The following is a 22,412-nucleotide window of genomic DNA, read 5'->3' on the forward strand; positions in this document are numbered from 1 at the left end:
CTGCCTTTTTAAAAACCTTTTTTTTAATTATAAGAATATCAGCTTTCTAATAATGTCATTGTGTAAAGAAGACTTCAAGAGACCATATCATTATTGTAATAGGTTTAAGAGAGACATTCAGATAATTATTTAGCTCTTTACTTCTGTGGTAGTAACACAATCATTCAATTGAGTTTAAATGCTTTATTAAGTGCTGGCAAGGGACAATTCAGCACAGGGCACTTGATATCTCAAGACATTTTAGACTGCTGTGACTTGATCTATACTAAAGGTCAAAATGGCCCTCCCTGATGGTGCAGCGGGTTAAAGCACAGCACTGAGAATCTAAAGCTGCTCCCGCATGAGTTCGATTCCCGCCTGCCCCGGAGGTGACCACATGGCGCGGCAGACCTCTCCTGACCCGTCTGCTGCTCCTCAGCAGTGTACTTCATCAATCAATCTGCCTGTTCTGTTCCCTGCTCTGTCTCTGGTGAAGCCTCTCACCACCCCTCAGCCTCTGGCCTGTATCCCAGTTCTGTATGCACAAATAAATAAATCTTTAAAAAACATAAATTAAATAAAGGTTAAAAAAAAAAAGCCAAATGGCCCTCCCTGGTGGCGCAGCGGGTTGAAGCACTGCACTAAGAAACTTAAGCCACTTCTGCATGAGTTCGATTCCCGTCTGCCCGGGAGGAGATCCACATGGCCCGGCAGACCTCTCCTGACCGGCCCGCTGTTCCCCTCAGCAGTGTACTTCGTCGATCTGCCTGTTCTGCTCCCTACTCTGTCTCTGGTGAATCCTCTCACCCTCCACATCTCTGGCCTGTACCCCAGTTCTGCATGAGTAAATAAATAAATCTTTTAAAAAAAAAAAAAAAGCCAAATGCATATCTACAATACACAATACACCCTACACATCTTCCACATCAGGACTTGCTTCTATTAGCTCAATGAATTAAGGAAAATTCTACACAGTCTATACTTGTATTATTTTAGTACAGTTTTCATTTTATATATGGTATTAAAACAACAGGCTATCAATCTGGTGTACTCTGTGAACGAAAACAAGAAAAGCAATAAAGACACTAATAAAGCTTTCAGAAAGGTTAAGATTCACAAATGAGAAAAATGTAGTGAGGTGGGAAGTAAGGACTGTGCATATTCTATCTCAAAAGTTAGGAAGTTATGATAATCCTGTGCGACTTAGTGAAGAAGAAAGAGAAACCTGAAAAGATCAATCAAGAAAGGAAATTGAAACAAAAATCATTTTCCCAAAAAGCAAAAACCCAGGCCAAGATGATTTTACTAATGTATTCTGTCTTCAAAAAAAAAAAAACCCTATCCTTCTCAAACTCTTCTAAAATATAGAGAAAGAGGGAATGCTTCCAAACATACTCCATGAGGCCAGAATCATTTTGGTACTAAAACTTCACAAAGATTACCACAAAAACCCTCAACAAAATAAATCCTCAACAAAATCTTAGTAAATAATAATCAACAATATATAAAAGGGATCACACATCATGATCAACTGGGATTTATTCCAAGAACACAGGGATGTTCAATATCTGAAAATTTAATTGATATAATTCACATCAACAAAATGCAAGAAAAATCCTATATCAATAAATGCAGAGAAAGCATTTTATAAGATGCAACATCCACTTATGAATAAATAAATAGAAATTATTACTGAAATTCATATGGATTCATAGGGAACCACAAAAGACCCTAAAAAAAGAGAACCCTCAACAAACTTAGGAAGGGTGGAATATACCTCAAAATAATAAAAACCATATATAACAAACCCACAGCTAACATTATAGGCTATGGTGAAAGACTTGGTCCACTTTCACCACTTCTGTTCATCACAGTATTAGAAGTTGTAGGCTAGAGCAATCAGTCAAGAGAAAGATAAAAAGGAACCCAAATTGATAAAGAAATAATAAAACTATGACAATCTGCTGATGCCATAATAATATATATAAAAAATCCTTGGAACTTCACTAAAAAACCAATTGAAATAACTGATCAATAAATTGGGAGGGTACAAAATCAATTATACATATCAGTTGCATTTCTATATACAAATGAGCTAGAACAGGGGAAAAAATTCCATCTACAATCATATCAAAAAGATTTTAATACCCAGGAATAAAATTAAAGGAGGTAAATGTTCTAACAATAAAAACTATAAGACACTGTTAAAAAAAATAGAAGACACAAAAAATGTCAAGATATTTTCTTTCATGGACTAGAAGAATTAAGATTGTTAAAATGGCAACCTCACCCAAAGCAATATACGGATACAACGCAATCCCTATCAAAGTCCCAATGGCATTCTTCAAATAAACAGAATAAATATTACTGAAATTCATATGGAACCACAAAAGACTCTGAACGGCCAAAGCAATCATAACAAACAGTGCCCACAATCCTAGACTTCAAACTGTACTAGAATGCTATTATAAACAAAACACTACAGTGAAAATATAGGTAAATGGGATAGAAATAAATTTACAAACTATGGGAAGTTATGGAAAAAGGAACAGGTTTTCAAAAGTGTTGGGAAAACTGGACAACCATATACAAAAGGATGAAATTAGAGTACCATCTTACACAAGAGTTAATTTAAAAAAAAAAACTCAAAATGGATTAAATACATGGACGTAAAACCCAAAACCATAAAAGATACTGAAAAAAAAAAAAACATATGTAAAACACTGGCTTCAATGACATCTTTGAGGATAGTTTATCTCTAAAGGCAAAAGAAATGAAAGTGAATATAAACAATGGGAATACATAAAAAAATTTTTTAAAGTGGAAATTATCAGTAGAACAAAAGGAAACCCCACACCTCTGACAGAGAGCTAAAAACCAACATAGATAAAGAGCTCACATAACTCAATAAAAAACAACCCTAACAAAACATGGAGAAGACTTGAAACAGTTCTCAGAAGACTATAACTGGTCATAAGACAGACTAAACAAGCTCAACATCTTACCATCAGGCAAATGCAAATCAAAACCAATGAGATGCTCATATCTCATATATGAGAGGAAGGTTCATACTTAAAAACCCAAGAACAACAAGTTTTGTCAAAGACATAGAGAAAAATGAACCCTGAGGCCCAGTTCCTGTGGAAAATAGTATGGAGGTTTCTCAAAATTTTAAAAATAGATCTACCCTATGTTCCAGCAATTCCATTCCTAGATATCAAACTGAAAAATGCAAAAACTAGTACACAGGGACACACCTATGTTCACTGTAGCACTATTTTACAACAGCTAACTTATGGAAACAAGTACCCAAGGACAGATGAGTAGGTTAGGAAAATGTAGTATATGAACACAATGGAACACCACTCAGCTATTAAAAATAATGAACTCTCACCATTTATGACAAAATGGATGGAACTGGCGCAGATAATGCTAAGCAATTTAAGCCAAAAGGAGAAAGACAAACACAGAATGCTTTCATATATATGTGAAGAAACAAAACTGGTCAAAACTCAGCCAACTTTAGAATTTAGGCAAAAACATGGAGGAGAGTAGAGAAACAAAACTAGGGAGGGGGCACAATGGATTACAGTGGAAGTCTGTGGGTGCCTTCATGGTAGATGTGGTGTGATTATACGCACTAAGGTGTGATGATCATCTATGCCTGTGAATCACATACAGTGACCAAACCAATGTTACCTTGATAAAATAAATACACACAAATATGCACAGATAAAGATACCACTTAAAAACAATGTCAATCATATAGCTCATTGCTTAGGAAAAATATTTACAAGTAAGTTACCTTTTAGTTGCTACATGGCTACAATGACCTCTGATAGTTCAACTGCTGTTAAATGAGTTAATAAAAATGTAGAGAGAAGAAACTGTTCAAGAAAAAATATTTTCAGAACGGAGTGTTTATTGTAGGAAAAAAGGAGTAAATTCGGAAGATGATTAAATAAAATGTAGTATTTTGGCACCTCAAACAGATTAGAAACAAATGCTACCAGAAAAATTAAAGTTTAAAGAAAGAAGATGAAAGTTGAAACAAGTAAGTATACACAGAGCACAAAAGCAAGATAAATGCAAACATTCTGAAGTACACAAATAACTTGCAAAGTAAAAAGTATTTTCCTTAAGAATAAAGTTATATGAAAAAAATTTAAAGAAATGTCTTTTGTCTTTAGACACAAATCCGTTTTGCCTAAATTTCCTTTCTTACTTCCCTTGTCATTCAAGAACAGTAACATCAGCATGCAAAGGTTTTGTTCTAATACTGAAACAAGAACAGTGAGAATCTACTGCATAACTTCAACTTCTAAGCATTCATCTGAATTAAAACAATGTCCAACTGTGAAAACTTTTTAAAAGATTACTCTGCATTTTGGCAAATAAACCAACAATCAACAGAAGAATAACATTATTTGTTGTGACTGAGTTAAAGAGAATTTGTCTGTCCTTGCTGATATTTTCCACAATCCCAAACAGCCAAATATAGTTAGGTAGACAAAAGGCTTTCAAGAACTCAAGGAAATCTCAGAGATGATAATTCACACTATCAGTTCCTGTAAGAGAGTTTAAGGATTACCATTCCTTTTCATTGTTTGCTATAGGGATATTATGAGTCTCTCTAAGAAAACTGTACTCAAAAACCATTTTGCACATATTTTCAGGAAATTCACCAATAAGGGATGATGAGTGCAGAATCTATTTTTGAAATGACATATATTTGCAAAAGAAAACTTCCTAACAAATGATTAACAGGAATCATCTAGTTTTCAAACTAAATTTATAATCTGCAAAGCACTTTTACACAACTGAGTTCATTAGACACTGATATTAAGTGGAGGCCCAAAAGGTTATTGTTCCTATTTTACAATTGTGGAAATTCAGGCACAGATTTAATGATTTGCCGAAGTATTTGGTTAGTAATTAGATATCATATTTAAAAAAATGTAACCATAACCATTTGAATCCTTATCCAAAATATTACTGCTACTAGAAGATAAAATACATTCTGCTCCTGGCACACAAAGGCCACATGAGATGGTTGAAGGAATTCAATACACACGCGTGATTTGTCTCATTAATAAAGTATGTGTTTTCTTCTTGACAGTGTTTCAAGAGAAGACAATTTGTTCAAGTAACTGATGTCTCCTAACCTGTCTACATTTAAAGAGCATTTTTGCTGTGTGGTTTTACGTGTACACTTCTTCTATAAATACAATCTTTCCTTAATGAGCATGGTTTTGGGTAAATATTTACTGCTGTATTATATTATAATACAGCAAGTTATGATCTTATGTCCTTGAATACTATTAAAATGACAGAGTGCCTGCCCCTGCTTTTTGATCTCTGCACTAATAGCTGCATTTTTTTAATATAGCTATTCCATCTTCCCCTTCAGGGTTCGCAGTATATTTGTCCTGCTGTCATTACTTGAGCTTCTACAAGTACCCCTCTCCTTCTACTAATTTGCTTTTCCTAACTTGCCAGGTAGATTGGGAAATCAGAAAATTAGGTTTATTAGAATCTAAAGCAAAGAACAAAAAATAATCAACATATTCCTTTGTGTTTGGTGGTCTTTGTTTTCTCTTCCTAATGTTCAATAATATGCAGGTTTAAAATAGAAACTTAAACTTACATTTTACAGGGCAAACCTTCAGAAAAGTTTACCTAGATGTGGCTACTCTTTGAGTAAAAGAATATCTTAACAAAGATTATCTTTGGTTCCCAACACAAAACATTACAATAGGATAGTATTTTCATGGTTACAGAATAGTGACTGAAACATTACATTTTTTTTTCAAAAAGACAATTGTTAAGAAATTCAAAAAAGGGGATAATAGAGTGAATAAAACATTTCCATTCTTCTTGTTCTTTATAATCTGTTGAATTATTTAGTAAATTTAAGTGACCCAACAGAAAATGATTTTTTTACAGCTTAGAAAACATGACACTTCTATCATATAAAAACCATCCATACACTAGTCCTAAAGTATTAGTCATATTAAAGATATGCTTAATAATTTTAAAGAAAAATTTATGCAAAAATAAGAAATCAACAATAGAAAATGCTTTATTTGAACCTGTAACTCTTTTCCTACCTAAGACTCACAGAATATTGATGAAATCCAACTAACCATGTAAAGGCCAATGTTAACAATCATTACATGATTGACTACCCAAATAAGATTAAACCCATATTACTAGATTAAATGCTAACATAAATTTTTTCTGTTGGTGTCATACAAGAAACTAGGTGTTTTAATCTTTACTATTACCAAGTTTCACAATGGAACAATTAGAATATCTCTAATATGTCACTGTTTAATCATTGTCTTCTACTTTAAGGACAGAATACATTTGAGTAGCACAACAAAATGGCCTGCACACAGTAACATAACTATTAAAGCATTTACTATATGCCAGGCACTGGGCTAAGTATTTTCCTATCTATTAACTCCTTTAATCCTCACAATCACCCTATTATATTATCTCCACTGCAAAAGAGGAAGCTGAGTCTTAGAGAGGGTTAAGTGGCTTTGCAAGAGTGACAGCTACAGGGGTACACATGTACTAACTACCAAGAGTGTGCGACTACATGTCACTATCTTAGATCCCCCCCTCTTTCAGGACAAAGTACATTTCCTAAATTCTGTCCTTTCACAAGACCAATCTCCTTCAGCTTAAGAATAAAATAAAAAGAAATCACTGGGAAACTCAATGCCACCTCCAAATTTATTAGGATAACATCTATTTTTGGTTTATATACCGATATATGAATAGTCAGTCAATGTCTGGTTTTGTTGACACATTTCAGTAGTGCAGTATGTACAGCAGATAGCTTAGAAAATTTTTCTTAAATTGCCCAAAAAGAAGTATAATAATTAATGTATTAATGTTCATAAAACATCTTTACCAAGTATCTGAGGTTATACATAATTTTGAAATAAGAACCAAATATATCCCCTCACTACCTCCAGTCTTCAAAAAAACTAAATATAAATTCCTCACACATTCAGGAAGTTCACATTTGCTCTCTAACACAATACAACTCAAGGAAAAATAGTTGCTATAAGGCCTTCCTTTGACAAAAAAAAAAAAATTTTAACAGCCCATGGATAGTACATTTATCCCATCAAAGTGCACAGAACTTTTCGTTCATTATTTCTTATTAACTTTCAATGATTTGTCTTTAGAAAGAAAACAAAAGCCGAACTCTGGCAATTTATCAAAAGTATGTACTGAGAAGCAAATAAGACCTTCTACATAGCTTTTCCTAAAAACAGAATACCTTGCATTCGCTGTGAAAAGAAAATGACATTTTAAAAACAATGACAAAAATTTACTCTAATTCTTATATATTCAATATTTACATTTCAACAATATTTAGGACATCATATTCTATCATAACATGTTCACCCTTAAAGTTTATGTTAATGACAAGTTTAAAACTCATGCTGCATTTTAAAATCCAGTTGTTTCTTACATATTGTGAATATATCTCATATGACTTGAATGAGAAATCACGAAAAGCATTTCAGGCCCTTTATAAAGAATAGATAATACCCACGACAAAGATTAGAGTGAATTACTATATTGTTGCCAAGTTAAAGTCATTTAGGGTATAATCAGCTCTCAATGTTTAGGTTTTATAAACTGTTCTTTTCCTTAGGTACTAAAGGTTATTTCTTTTTGCACCCCCATTAAAACTTAACTTTTGTTAAAGATACAAGAGAATATTTACCATAATAAGGTTTTTTTTTTTTTAATTTCTGGGTGAAATTAGAATTGATTCAGAAAGCCATTTAAATTTTAATAAAAGACTATAACTTACTACATAGACCATAAACTTGAAAATGGAAGATATAAGTCTAAATTAAGGGAACCAGGGGGAAACAAACAAAAAGTTATGGTGCTATCAGAAGACTTCATTCTTCAACTTCTATTCAAGAATCAGGCCCCATAATAACAAGAACAGAATAAACAAACTACTCTAGGCAAGAGAAAAGAACAAGAAGCAAGTCTCAAATAAACAAAGGCCAACACCATCTAGCAACATAAAATCACCTATCAAATCTTGCAATTTTCTATATACCTGAAATAAAGCTATTTTAATCCAAACACTATCATTGTTATCATTAGGGGTATAGTATATCCACTAGTGAATACTGTTAATGTAGTCTACACACTTTCATTTAATAAACTTTAAAAAAATGAAGTTAGATTTTTTTTCATAATATTTGAAACTTAAGTAAAAAATAAAAACAAATAGACAAAAAAAAAAAAGGAGCCATGAGTTTTCAAAAGTACATAGAGTTAAAGTAGTAATTGGAAAAAATCTTATAAAACAGTTTGAGTAAACTAATTGTGAAAGTTTAACAGTACACTGCATAAGAAGTAACTGAAAACAGTGTGGTGTCATAATAAAATCCTACATTCTTTTGTTGATATTGTTGTACCAGAAAGGAAGAGGAACAATTTTTGTAATTCCTAGTAAAAACATTTGTAAATGCCAACTGACCTTAAAACAGTGAAAACCAACAAGAATAAATTGAAACATTCAAATCATACAACTAAAAAAATACTTTCTTGGTGTTCATACCAAAATCTTTTTTAACACATCATCTCCTTCTTTGTGGAAGTTTATTTTAATGAAACGCAAAGGGAGATATTAACACTCAGGATACTTTCATAAGTACTGATTAATATTACCAAAAATTGTTGTGAGCCTTAGGAAAATCTCTCCCTGTAATTCACTTACCTCCACTGACAGCATCTTGCTCTTCACCTTCAGGAAATGCAACCTGGGTTGGCAAGCTATTCCTAGATCGAGTGACTGTCTCTAATTGGGAAGCCCGTCCCAACAAAGATAGCTCATCTAGCACCTCTCCCTCTTTGGCCTCAAGATCTGATTTTGAAGTGGTTAAGGGTTTTATATTTTCAGGTGCCATCAACCTGTTAGAGTCATTCAAGCACGCCACTGTGCCACTGTCCAAGCTCAACACGCGCGCCCGAGTTTTGGCACTATTTGTGCTCGAAGTCCGACGTGTTGTCCTCTTTTTACCAGTTCCTTCAGGACCCAGATGAGCTTTGTGTGTGTTCTCAGAGTCAGTGCCCCTTTCTTTAGGGACATGTTTGGTCTTCAGAGTACTGTATCTGCCCTCAGGAGACTGACATGAGTGAGAGGTGGTGCTAGATGAGCTATCACTGCTGAATTGGTGAGCAGACTGCACACTGGATGCTCTGCTCAAGTCACTTTGGTCACTAGAATCCTCATCATGACAGAATATAGCACTATGTGGCTTGGTGCCAGAAACACTTCGAAATGAAACATAATCTCTATGCCGGCTTGAGTCAAAACTGCTGGCCCGCTTTTTTCCTGTCCGTCTCCTCCCAGACTTATGGGCAGAAGTTGTCCGGTGGATCAAGCTTGAGGATTTAGGGCGCACATCCCCTTCCTTTTGCTTCCCATCACCATCTTTACCAATTTTTGAGTCCACTGAAACAGCCGACTTATCACTCTGCTCCTCTTCCTTTTCAACAGTCTTCCCTAGTGGCCTGTCTGCCTGTGAACTAAATTCATTGGCGTGGGGGTTTTTATTGGCTTCTTCAGACGCAGAGGTGCTAAGACCTATCTGATTATGCATGTCGTCAGAAATATTAGAATCCTTGGCATCTTGAGCCCCACTATTCACACTCACTTCCAAGGCAGTCTTTTCACTACTAGTCCGTCTGTCACTGGTACAGCTACTCTTGTCCTCTGGGTCAGCACAGCATTCCTTTTTCCTATCACTTTTCTTTCCTGCTTTTGGAGACTCCTCATGCTCTGACAAGATGCTCTCTATGTGAGTAGAGCTGGTCTGTTCACTTTTATAGCTGCTGACAGTACTGTTAGTGTCACGGTCTGTTCCACTGCAGTAACTCTCTGTTGACCCACTACTCCTTGTGCTCAGGCTCCTCAAGCTGTCCATACTTTTGTCAGCTTTCAAAGGTCTGCTCTTCCCACTTTTTGTAGGCGGCTGAGGATGACTGCTTTTCAACTCACCAACAAGCTGAAAGTCCCCAGATAAACAAGAATTTTCCACCAAGGATTCCTTGGATCCAGAATGAGGCTTAGAAGATTCTAACTCACTGACTGGATCTAACCCACGTCTTTGTTGATACAAAGGGAAGTCATTGAGTGAAGTGTCTGGAAAAGCCACAGCAGAGCTAGAAGTCCGTGGGACACCCCGCGGCCGGTGGTCTTTCCTGTATGAGTGTGAATGTAAAGGGACAAGAGAAGCTACTTCTGTGTCACAGGCACTGGACAGAGACTGATCAACGTGGTGGTGGTGGCTGTGACTTGGCAGGCTCACTTTGTCACTGAAGTCCTTTGGTACGTCTTGTCCACAAGAGGATAAAGAAGGCTGAATGGAGATGAAGGAATCGTTGGAGACCAGACGGAAGAGCCTCCGATCAGTTGCCAGATCTGTTTCAAACACATATTTGGAAATGTTACCACAAATCGGCAATCTGCTTTCTACTGTTTACAACAGAGAGAACTCACAGCATACAGTAACTCAAGTAAAACAATTTCTCAAGAATAATAGTTGGCCAATTATTCTAAAAGGCTAGTTTCTATTTCACAGCTACACAAGAACATATTCTAACTGATGGAAAGATCTAAGCTTCCAAATATCCACTGACCTCAGCAAAGGTTCTACAGACTTTCAATAATAAAATAAGAAACAACAAAGGCTTATATTTTCAATGGACTTGGATATTTCTATGAATTATTGTCTAAAATTCACTAACTGAGTAAAGCTAGGTAATCTTTCTGAATCTTCTATCCCTCATCTGTAAATTGTGCTATCAATCTCAGTGACCAGTACCAGGGATTGCGTTAATGACATATATTGCTTAGTACTTTGCTTATACAGTGTCTTGTACAAGTTTTAAAACTAATATGACTAAATTATCAAAAACATAGTTATCACAAACAGAAAAAATAAAAGGGTGACTTATCAAATAACATATAAAACATTCTGCTGTCCATAATGGTTAAAAAAATTAAAACATATTTATGAGGTAAGATGCTAATTTTCTCATTTTAACTACTGATTCAAAAATTACAAAACATCTCATGGAAAAAAAAAATATATCACCTCCCTTTATCTGTAAGGTGATTCCGACAATCCTACATTTAGGTCTGTGACTAGGGACTTAAGTTACCACATATACTGTGTATATAAATGTAGGTATAAATATACATAATCCATCCACCTACCTACCTACATTGTAATTTATCTTGAAATACAGCTTGACAACCGAACTGCACAAAAGCTGATTTTTTTATATACCTTTTGACAAGGATGGCTGAATCTGCTGTTAGTTCAATAAAAAGAAAAATCATTACCTTATTTATCACAACTACATAAAAAATATAGTAGACTCTATAGTAAGTCAGACTTCCCAGTAAGATTTAAATAAAAGCATATTTTTCCTTATTAGCAGAAAAAAGAATGAATTACTTCACATGTACTATTTTTAAAAATCCAAATCTACATTTAAATTTAAAACTTAAAATAGTCTCTAGAATGTACCATATAAATTGTGATCTACAAATAACTCACTAGGGATTACCTTATCTTTTAAAAGTCTGCAAAATAAATAAAACCATGGTCTTTATCATTTGTCAAAAGCTACTGCTGTACTTGAGTTTTTATATCTTTAAAGACTAAATTTTTAAAGTTAACACAGTGTTTGCTTTTTGTATTATCAAATCATGTTACTTCTAAAAATTCTCAATAAATATCCTAATAAGGAGTTACGTAGAATAGCACAATATTCACAGTTCAAGGATGTAAATTTCACAAAACAAAAACTTTAAATTAATTGAAGATCACTAATTCTAATATGTTTTTTTTTAAAAAAATGCTAATGATCAAAATCAATCCCTTTTAAGACATAGGGCAGAAATTAAATCCTTCCATTTTTAAAGACAGACATTACTTTAATACATCACACAATGTTGCTACGTGAACGTACCAAAAAAAAACCCAGTTTTTTCAGGAAGAACTACAGGTAGTTTTAGGACATTTTCATTTTAATATTCTTCCCTAAATAGTTCCCTTACTAGCAACAATATAGTCAAAGGCAGGTTCAAGTCAACAGAGACACTATTTTTTATCTAATTTTTTTTAAAGATTTATTTATTCATGCATACAGAACTGGGGTACAGGCCAGAGGCTCAGGGGTGGCGAGAGGCTTCACCAGAGACAGAGTGGGGAGCAGAACAGGCAGATCGACGAAGTACACTACTGAGGGGAGCAGCGGGCAGGTCAGGAGAGGTCTGCCAAGCCATGTGGTCACCTCCAGGGCAGGCGGGAATCGAACTCATGAGGAAGTGGCTTAAGCTTCTCAGTGCAGTGCTTTAACCCGCTGCGCCACCAGGGAGGGCCTTTCATCTAATTTGTTTAAGGTTTATTTATGCACAGAAGAACTAGGATATAGATCAGAGGTGCAGGGGGTGGGAAGTGGGGGCAGTGAGAGGATTCACCAAAGACAGGGTGGGGGAGCAGACAGGCAGACTGACTGAAATGCACTGCTGAGGGAAGCTGTAGGTGAGAGAAGAGAGGTCTACTGTGCCGTAGGGGTCAGCTCCCCGACTGAGATGGAACTCAGGCGATAGTGTGTAACAGCACCAGGAAGAACCTTATTGAACTCCTCTTCAAAGACTGCTCCTAGTGAATTTACGAAAGGCATGCTCATATATTGCTCATAGTGGCAGTTTTTGTGTAAATCAATCTGATAATATGGCCAAAAGTCTTCAGAAAGTGTATTTACCCATAATCAGTAATTAATCAATATTTCTAGAAACTGTCACTAAATGATAAAATCAGGTATGCATATAAGGTTTTAGCAAAAATGTTGTTCATTTCAGGTTGTTGTTAAATTTAATCACAGAAACCGTAACAGTGTCTTATTAAAATTGGATGAGTAACTTAAGTTGTTTACTAAGAATATCATCTTCATTAATTATAATTATAAAAATATACTAATTTTCATTTCTCACATCTTCTTACAAAATCCAAATGTGTCCATTATCATCATTTTTCCTTACATCTCTCATCCCCTTTACATCAAATTCACCAAGAATAATCCATACTCACAATTTTTAATTCTCCTCTATCTGTCTCTTATGTATTTTCTAATCCCATTCATTAAGATGTTGATCAAGGTTACCAACAATCTCTACCTCATTAAATCCAGTAATATCAACTGACCCTTCAGGAACATTTAACAAAACTGATCACTCCATTTTCCTTGAAACACTGGGGTACAATACTCTTGGTTTTCCTTCTACCTCACCTGTTGTTCTTAGTCTTCTGTACTTAGTAAGTAGGAGTTGTTTGCACCTCAATCCTTGGAATTTTTCATTTTTCTAGCCATTTTTCTATCTCTTGCAGTTACCATCCAGTTTTCCAGTCCCATGATAATTAAAATTCAGAAATATTTGTAACTAATTCCACCATTTTCAATCCATATTTCATAGTCATGTAGAGATGAGCTAAAGTTTTGATGTTGGGTAGGAAAGGTAAGAGCAAAAACTAGAAAAGGAAAACTAAGTAATACCTTCTCAGAAATGAAGGAAGTAAAGGACACATCCTACATACTCAGTTTTCTCTGAATCATGTTGATTATGAGTGCCAGTTAATCAACTAGCTTCTAATCAACTAAGTAAAGGTCACTGTCCTATAAATGCAAACCAGCCAGAGAATGACAACCCCAACTGATATATAAGCCAAAATGAACAACTGCCACTAGGTGGTGCCAAACCACAGCCAAGATGGACAAGGATCTGGAAACAGGAGCCATAGCACAGAAGTACGCAGGCTTGTCCTGTTTAAATTTACTGAGTTTATAAACTTCATAACATTTTTACATGACTGAATTTTTTTGGTACTATACAGTGAAAACTCCTTAATGTAAAACCGCAATCCAGACCTCGTACCTGAAACCCATACATACCTATTTACTGATTATTGCTACTAGTGATTCTGGGTCTATTAAAATCTCATGTTTGTTATAACAAAACCTGAATTCTCTATCTGACCCTCCTCCAAGCTCCTCCTAAACTAACTCTGCTCCTTCTTAGTCCTCCTCCTCGCCGTTTAACCCAGAAACTTGAGTTATGAAGACTACTATTTCTCACATGATATATCCAAATTCACTAGCATTACCATGTCTTCTTACTAACACCCAGTCAGACTACCTCTCATGACTCTAACCCCTGTCCAGAATATTACAGTAATCTGCTGAGCTCCCTGCTTCAGTCTTTGCCCCTCTTGACAGATTCAAAACCTAGTGATTTGATTTAAATATAACAGATAATGATTAGTCTCAGCTTAAAAACAAAAACTGTTAGCAGTTTTCATCTCTTTGGGAAATAAAGTCAAAATGTTTTATGAGGCCCTCTTTGGTGGAGCAGCAGGTTAAAGCACAGCACTAAGAAGCTAAAGCCTTTTCTGCATGAGTTTGATCCCTGCCTTCCCCGGAGGTGACCCACAAGGCACAGCAGACCTCTCCTGACCCACCGGCTGCTCCCCTCAGCAGTGTACTTCAAAGATCATCTGATGCCTGTTCTGCTCCCCAATCTGTCTCTGGTGAATCCTCTCACCGCCCCTGCACCTCTGGCCTGTACCCCAGTTCTGTATATACAAATAAATCTTTTTTAAAAATGTTTTATTAAACTGCAAAATTTAGCCTCACTTACTCTCTACCAGCAACACCACTTCTCAGAACTGACAGGCATGTTCCGACTTTAAGACTTTTGTCTGTGCTATTACTTTTTCATGGAGGAAGCCTTCTTCTCCACTCCCCTACCCAAAATATCCCAAAGACTTGATTCTTCACCTTCTCCTAATCTTTGTTCTCACTGAGGCTTTCCCTGAACACTCTATTTAAATTTACAATTTCCCCACCACTCCACTCTCCCTTCTTTGTCTTTGTTACTACATATATGTATATGTGTGTGTTTGATTTACACTGTATGATTTTACACTGACAGCATAGAAATCAATGAGAATAGAAACTACTGGCTGTGTGAGCTCACTGATTTATTTCCAGTACTCAGAATGGTACCAGGATCCTAATGAATACTCAATAATATTTATTAAATGGCAAATGTATGGGAAAATGTTTCATGATGAAGGCAAGTTGAAAACTAGTCATGAGTTACTTAACTAAGGGGTATGTTGTCAAGGGATTTGGTCATTGTGCTAACACCACAGAGTATAATTATACAAATATAGAAAGTAGAGCCTACTATGTACCTAGAATACAAAGGTATAGTCTATAAGGACCACTGTCCTATATGTGGTTTACAGCTGATCAAAAGGTTATTAAACAACATATTGCTGTATATGAACGTTGTATGGTCTTGTGATTTAAAACATGATTCAGAGCTAGGTTTGAATATTATAGGGAGAACTAGGCTTGAATTATAGAAAGGCTATCTTTTAGCTATGTGACACTAAGTTTCTTATAGATTCATTCTCAGCTGGACATGCTCGTCTATAAAGTGAGAATAGTGCTGGTAGTGAAGATTACCTGAAGAGCTGAGTAGCTGCAAAGGAGAACATGTGGCTTATGAAGTCATCTGCTTGTTTACAGAATAGGTTTCCTAACCTTTAAGACAACATTATTAACTCAGTGAATGTCAGATACCATCTATATCGATATGTATCTGGCAAGTATTAGTTCGGGTGTATATAATTTTCAACCTGCCAGACTAAAGTACTCTTGCTTGAGTATGTTATTTTCCAGATAACAATAAAGAGGTATGGGACTCTAGATGCTGCAGCATTAACCACCATAATGATGACAAACTCTAGAAATACTGTAATTCTCAAAGCAATTAATTCACCTTTAGATTTTATAAGAAAATCATTTGCATACCATGTAGTATGTTTAAAAGAATTTTTTAGGGGACAGGGCTATGTTGAGTGAAGTAGCTCACAGAAACAAATAACAGTGGGGTATACTGTAGTTCGAAAAAATAAAAGCATAAAATTATTGTAATAAACTTAAAATTCCAAATACCAGTAACAAAGTTTATAAAAATATCCTGGTAAAATATTAAATTAATGGAAAAATGTCTTAAGTTATAAGCTACTTACAATCTCATAATTTCACAGTTAAATACAGAAAATTTATTAGCCTGCAAAACTTGACTAATAAAAGCCACAGCTATTAAAAACAACAGACTGAAAATAGAGAAACTAAATTCATTTCTGGCTCAATAATGACAATAAATAAGGCTGGGGTAATCTCCATTTGAAAATGGGGTTGGTATATCCACCGATTTGTTCTTGAAAATAAAATATCAAAAAAAAAAAAAAAAAGCCGCTGTTCTTAAACACTCTACAGAGTCCAAAATTCATTTATAATAGTGTAGAAAGGGGAAAAAAGCACACTCAAAGCCAAAATTTCGACTAATAATCTGCCACAAAAAGATACCATATTGAAGGCAGACATACTTTCTCAGTAAGTCCAACAGCAAGCTATTACTGTTGAAACATATTGTTGTTTCTGCATTTAGACAAGTTCTGAAGCAAATGGCATTTAGAATTCATAATGAATGGAAAAGAACAATTCATAGGTTATCACAAGCTAGGCAAGATGCTCAGATAAACCAAAGGAACAGCCGGTTCTTATCTCTGTATCATACTCTGGGGCATATGCTCACAAAATTTTTCTCTCCATTTGCTTGACAGAACATGTATAATTAAATTCCAAAAAGCAAAAATGCTTGTAACATTGTATTACTCTTACCCTAGGAAAGCTCATCATTTTAAAATTTCTTAAAAACAAACAAGACAATTATAAACCAGAGATATCCTACAGGGAAAGGGGAAGGAGGAAAATGGAAGACTGTGGTGGTGATGCATGGGCAGATTGCGGGATGAGGAAACAAACGTCTTAAAATGAACAACAATGTAAACAGATAAATTAATCAATTGAACAAAAAAATAAAATTTATCAAAAAGACAGTATTAAGTTATTATAAAATTCTGCAAAATGTGAGCAGCCTCACATTCACAAACTCATCCTGAAACCACAACATATGATGTGTCCTCGTGAAAGATAATGTTCTTACCTTGCTCTTCACTTCCTTCCTTACAAAGACTAGAGCTTTGGCCCAGACTTAAACTGATATCATCAGAAGTCTTAGCAGTGTCTGTATCTCCTATAAAGTTAAAAGAAACAAGTGAAGACATATTAAAAGTAAAGTTGTGGCCCTCCCTGGTGGCCCAGCGGGTTAAAGCACAGAACTAAGAAACTAAAGCCACATCAGCATGAGTTTGATCCCCCCTTCCCCTCTCCCCAGGTGACCCACATGGCACAGCAGACCTCTCTTGACCTGCCCGCTGCTTCCCTCAGCAGGGTACTTCATCAGTTGGCCTGTTCTGCTCCCACTCTGTCTCTGGGGAATCCTCTCACTGCCCCTGCACCTCTGGCCTCTACTCCAGTTCTGTATGCATAAGTAAATAAATCTTTTTAAAAAAAAAAAATAAGTTAAAGTTGTACAATATGGCATAGCAAGAAAGGACATCAGATTACACAGGAGATATCTATCAATTTCTTTTTTGAGCAAGGGTTTTTTTAAATCAAGGGTTATAATAATGGATGATGTACTGAAATAATAAGAGGATCATGGGTTATCAGAACACATAACTAGTCTTACAGCACTACACACTATTACTTTAAAAAGCAGTTAAAAATGTGCAAAATGATGTAAAAATAAACTTTTTAATAAAAAAAAATTCTGACATTCAAAAAAAAATAACAAGAATATCTTGTGAAAGAGTGATTCGTTCTTTGCTATTTTTTACTGTTACACAACAGATTAACTGAGTATGAGAACAAGTCAGTTTTTAAAAAAAAAAAAAAAAAGCAGTTAAAAATGGAAACGTACAGAATACCAACCTGAAACAACAAATTCCCTCCCCATGGAAAATTAGTAAGCTAAAAATTATAGGGTAAATACAAATTTTTCTGAAATAAATTTACAGAATAAAGGTATATATAATCCAAGTTCAGAAAAACAATTTTTTTTAAGATTTATTTATTTATGCATATAGAGGGTGTGGGGGGTAAGAGCATTCACCAGAGACAGAGTGGGGAGCAGAACAGGCATACTGAAATATACTGCTGAGAGGAGCAGCAAGCAGGTCAGGAGAGGTCTGCTGTGTCATATGGGTCACCTCCCTGCCTGGGAATTGAACTTGTGCTGCAGTGGATGCATTACTTCATAGGGCTGTGCTTTAATCTGTTGCGCCACCAGGGAGGGCCCCAACAATGTTCTTTTTACTATCTTATTTGTAGCCAATTTAAATGTTTCATATTAATTTACCAATTTTCTATAAACCTTCCAAAACCATTTAAAGTATTTTCCTTCAAAGCAAGGATCTTACAGATTAAAACTTAAAATTCATGCAATGTAATGCAAATAGTCAAATACTTGTACGAAGTTTGGTTGAAGGAAGGGAACATAATGAAATCAAGTGAGCTCTAATATTAGATGCATGACTTTATTCCATGTATTTTTAATTTCAAGAATGATTTTGTATTACATTTATGTACGTGTGTGTGTGTGTATATATATGTGTGTAATACTCAGTTCTCTTTATTACAACAAAAAACAAAAAGGAAATTCTGGGGCAACTTTCAAGTTAGATCACATCTACCTTTAATAGTTGCCGCTGTCCCAAGACGAGAGGACCCAGATCCAATCTGAAAAAATGAACAAAACTAGTTGAAATGTTAGCAATATCATTATCAGTGCAGTCTAGGACGACTATCAAACAAAACTATCATATCACATTAAAACACATTATCAAATACTTTTATTAATAAGTAAATAAAAGTATTTGATAATGTTACATCAGATCCACATAATCTGTTTGCTAGGGCACATGATCATATGTATTACAGATGCACTGGACCACTGCATCTCATTGCATGCTCAAGACTGACAGAGCACCATGGAGGATGCCTCCAATCCCAAACAAGCTGCACTATCCAACTGTATTTGTTATACTGCATCATGATATGTTCATGTCACAAACAAAAGCAAAACCAGATGTTGCATGTATCTGAAATAAATTTAGACTTATCAGCACACGTAGGGGGAAAGTTTAAAGATAAAGCATGCTCATATATATATATGCTACAAAGAACAGCTTAAATATTACTGCTAAATAATCTAGCAGTCAAAAAGTACTTCTTTGACTTTAATAATATATTTGAAAATAAAAAAATAAGTCATCTACAAAAAAATAAAATGTTAGCACAAACTATAAACAGAAAGTAAACTTTTAGTACTTATACTTAAGGTGGTATAACATGCTTCTAAAATTTCACGGTCACATTTATTTCACTACCATAAAAATCATATAAATATATATTACAAATTCTATGAACACATTAAGGAAACCAAGTGGCAGAACATGACAGTTACTAAATTAACAAAGCTTAGGGACTCTGCCTATAACTTATTTCAATGAATACAAGACAATAATCAAGTAATTTTAGTATCTTACAATGAAAGAACAGCCATGTAATACTTTTATATTTTACCAAATGATTCCTTTCACTGATTTAATGGGCACATACAAGAAATTTGCTCAAAATATTGGTTAATATTGACTTTTAAGGAACACCTGGGACGTTCTTGATCTGAATGCAAAAATCCACCAAGTATACTTAAGATGTATATAATATATTGTATAAAAGTTTTCTGTTACAGAAAAAGAAGTGAAAATAAGCTTACACATATAGGTTAAAATAACTAATATCCTTGATGTAGGCAGTTAAAAGATTTTGCAATATTTTTTTAACTGTTTATTACACTGAATTCCTGAGGAAGCTGATTTTTCCTAATTTCTGTTTTCAATTAGCCATAAAAGACACTACAGCTAGATGAGGTGTGAGTGAGGGAATGGCCAAAAAGCATTCCCCTGCAAAAGATTTTCATTCTTAGCACATAATTATATTCTCCTCTGAAATCATCGGTCCTTTTTCTGTACCATTCCTATGTCACGTATTACTTTTACCTCATTTTGTTGGCAGTGTGCAGTCTCTGGTTACATAGACTGCATTACTACAGGAGTCCAAACTCTTTGATGGTAAGACCCACTACCCTCCTCTGACGAGGAAAATGCCTTGAATACTACATCCTAAAATATTTTAAGAAAAATAAGTAACAAAAAGTAAGAGAGCGAGGTAAAAGTAAAAAAAAAAAAAAAAAGTGGGGGGAAGTGAGAGGAAATGAAAAGATGGGAGGAGAAGGACAAAGGGAGAGCAGGAAGGAGACAATGGTAACAAGAGCTCAGATTATCATTTTCCAGTTTTCCAGTAGCTTACTACCAACTAGTACAGAAATTTCATCAAGTATGATACAGGCAGCAAGTACAGCAATAATGATGTGGAACATATCCTGTTACAAAAACTATGAAACTAAGACACCAAATCCAAGTTCAACAACAACCTCCAGTATTTGCCATTATAAAATATAAAAATATAAAAAATGCCATTGTAAAAAAAAAACTTTTGAGTAAATTAAAAGTTAATATTTTAAGGAAAACCTAGTTAGGTATGCTGGGCAATTTATATACAGATACCCTTTGATAATATTCAGAATGGGACTCCCTTTCTGAAACAAGTAGGGCAACTTTCAATAGACAAATGCTAAGAGTAGAGTTTCCAAAGGGAGCTGGCCACTGCTGTGTCCCTTTACCTGTCTCACTGAAGAAATGAAAAACGTCTCTTCAAAAGAGAACTGGGAAAATATAGGCTTCCTCCCTGGGGTAATCTGACATTGCTGACATTTTCCAATAAGAAGAAAGACTGTGGTTAATAAAGAATAGAAAGCATGCAGGCATATTTAAGAACTAAGTCTTCATTCCCTAAAAATAGATCAAGAAAAGCACAAGGCCACCAAAAAACAGGACCAAGCATAGAAACAGTGTTTTTCAAACTGGCATTGTAAAAACTGAAACTTAGAAAGTATCAATTTAATTAAAATGTCACAGTCCTTTTTACCAATGCACTTCAAAAAAAAAAAAAAAAGAATTCTAACACTGACACTTCCCATTCCCTTTACTTGTTACAGAAAGAAGATAAATTTAAGAGCTTATTTATTCTATACTATATGCCATCATAATTGAAATTTATCAAAAATTCACCCACTTGAAATACAATTCCATTGGGGGCAAATCTTCCATCCAAATATATGAGGAGACAAGATTCTATTCAGGATTTTGATTCATAGACTATGGAGTTTTCATATTACTGTTCATGTTAGGCTAAGAATGGTAGAATACTGGGGGCAGAGTTAGGAAAATCGGGCATGTTACTTACTGATGTGTTAAATGAGAATTAGGTCTGATTCCATTCAAGTTCCTATTATTTATATAGATAAGGGCAATTAAGAAGCACTTAGTTGAAAGTCACACACAGGGCAGTATATTAGATTGTAGGGCAAAGAGGGAAATCTAGTCTTGTAGACTTTTATAAATTGCCATGTATCATTATATACCAAAAAGAGTGAGCTAAGTAAATACCACGTAAGTGTTGCATCAGAAGCAACACCATAGTATCTTTGAGAATGGTGAAAAACAGGGGTGGTTAAAACAAAGAGTTAAGAGTTAGGTCAGAAAACAGATGACTAGGTCTGGAACATAAAGGAGGAATGGAAGGAAGAGCGACTTCAGTCCACAAATGGTGCCATGTAACAGCAGGAAGAATGGAACGAATATCAGAAATGAGGTTTTGCCTATACCCTGATAAAAATCAGCTGTGTCACCCCCATGTAATGAAAGGGCTGGCACTAACATCCAGTTATCCTAAGTTATACTAGAAAAAGCACTTTAAAGCTTCTCATTAAGTTTTCTATCTTAAACATAAGAGAATTTTGCTCAAGCAAATGAAGTAATTTGTGGAGAAGACAAGCTAGAATAACTGACTTTGATTTGTGTGGCAGATGCTTAAAATGAAAACGAGAAATACAGCAGCAATGGCCTAACTAAAGTCAGACAGAATGAGAGTACAGCCATAGACTGCAAATCCTGAGGTCAGACTTTGAGGGCTAAACTTTGCTTCAGAAAGGCATTAAAACTGGCAAAGCAGATTCATAGTCTAATTCAACCTCTACCATTAACAACTTGAAATCTTGAGGAAGTTTTTTTCTTTTACAATGTTTAAATTAAAGATAATCACAAATGTCTATACTTCTCTAACATAATGGGAGTAATGTGAAGGTAAATAAAACAGTACTACTTAGAAACTAAGTTTTCCAAGGCATTAACCACAACTGCCTTAATCAACACTAAGCCCAGGCAAAGAGCATTAGTACATATACACAAAAAGGTCTTTAACAT

At 34.9% G+C, this 22,412-nt stretch overlaps 1 protein-coding gene across 3 annotated transcripts in view; it reads right to left on the minus strand.

The window, feature by feature from the left end:
* Window positions 1-22,412, minus strand: part of PCNX (pecanex homolog (Drosophila)) — a 143,592-nt gene that overhangs the window by 80,318 nt on the left and 40,862 nt on the right. For all 3 annotated transcript variants that reach the window (XM_012724520.1, XM_012724521.1, XM_012724519.1), the window contains exons 4-6: window positions 18,720-18,765; window positions 17,129-17,218; window positions 8,750-10,456 (exon numbers count right to left, since the gene is read on the minus strand). In XM_012724520.1, coding sequence (XP_012579974.1) covers window positions 8,750-10,456; window positions 17,129-17,218; window positions 18,720-18,765 — 1,843 coding nt within the window. The remainder of the gene's footprint in view (window positions 1-8,749; window positions 10,457-17,128; window positions 17,219-18,719; window positions 18,766-22,412) is intronic.

The sequence above is a fragment of the Condylura cristata genome, unplaced genomic scaffold, assembly GCF_000260355.1.
Source record: "Condylura cristata isolate star-nosed mole 26May11 unplaced genomic scaffold, ConCri1.0 scaffold00013, whole genome shotgun sequence".
Classification (NCBI taxonomy): Eukaryota; Metazoa; Chordata; class Mammalia; order Eulipotyphla; family Talpidae; genus Condylura; species Condylura cristata.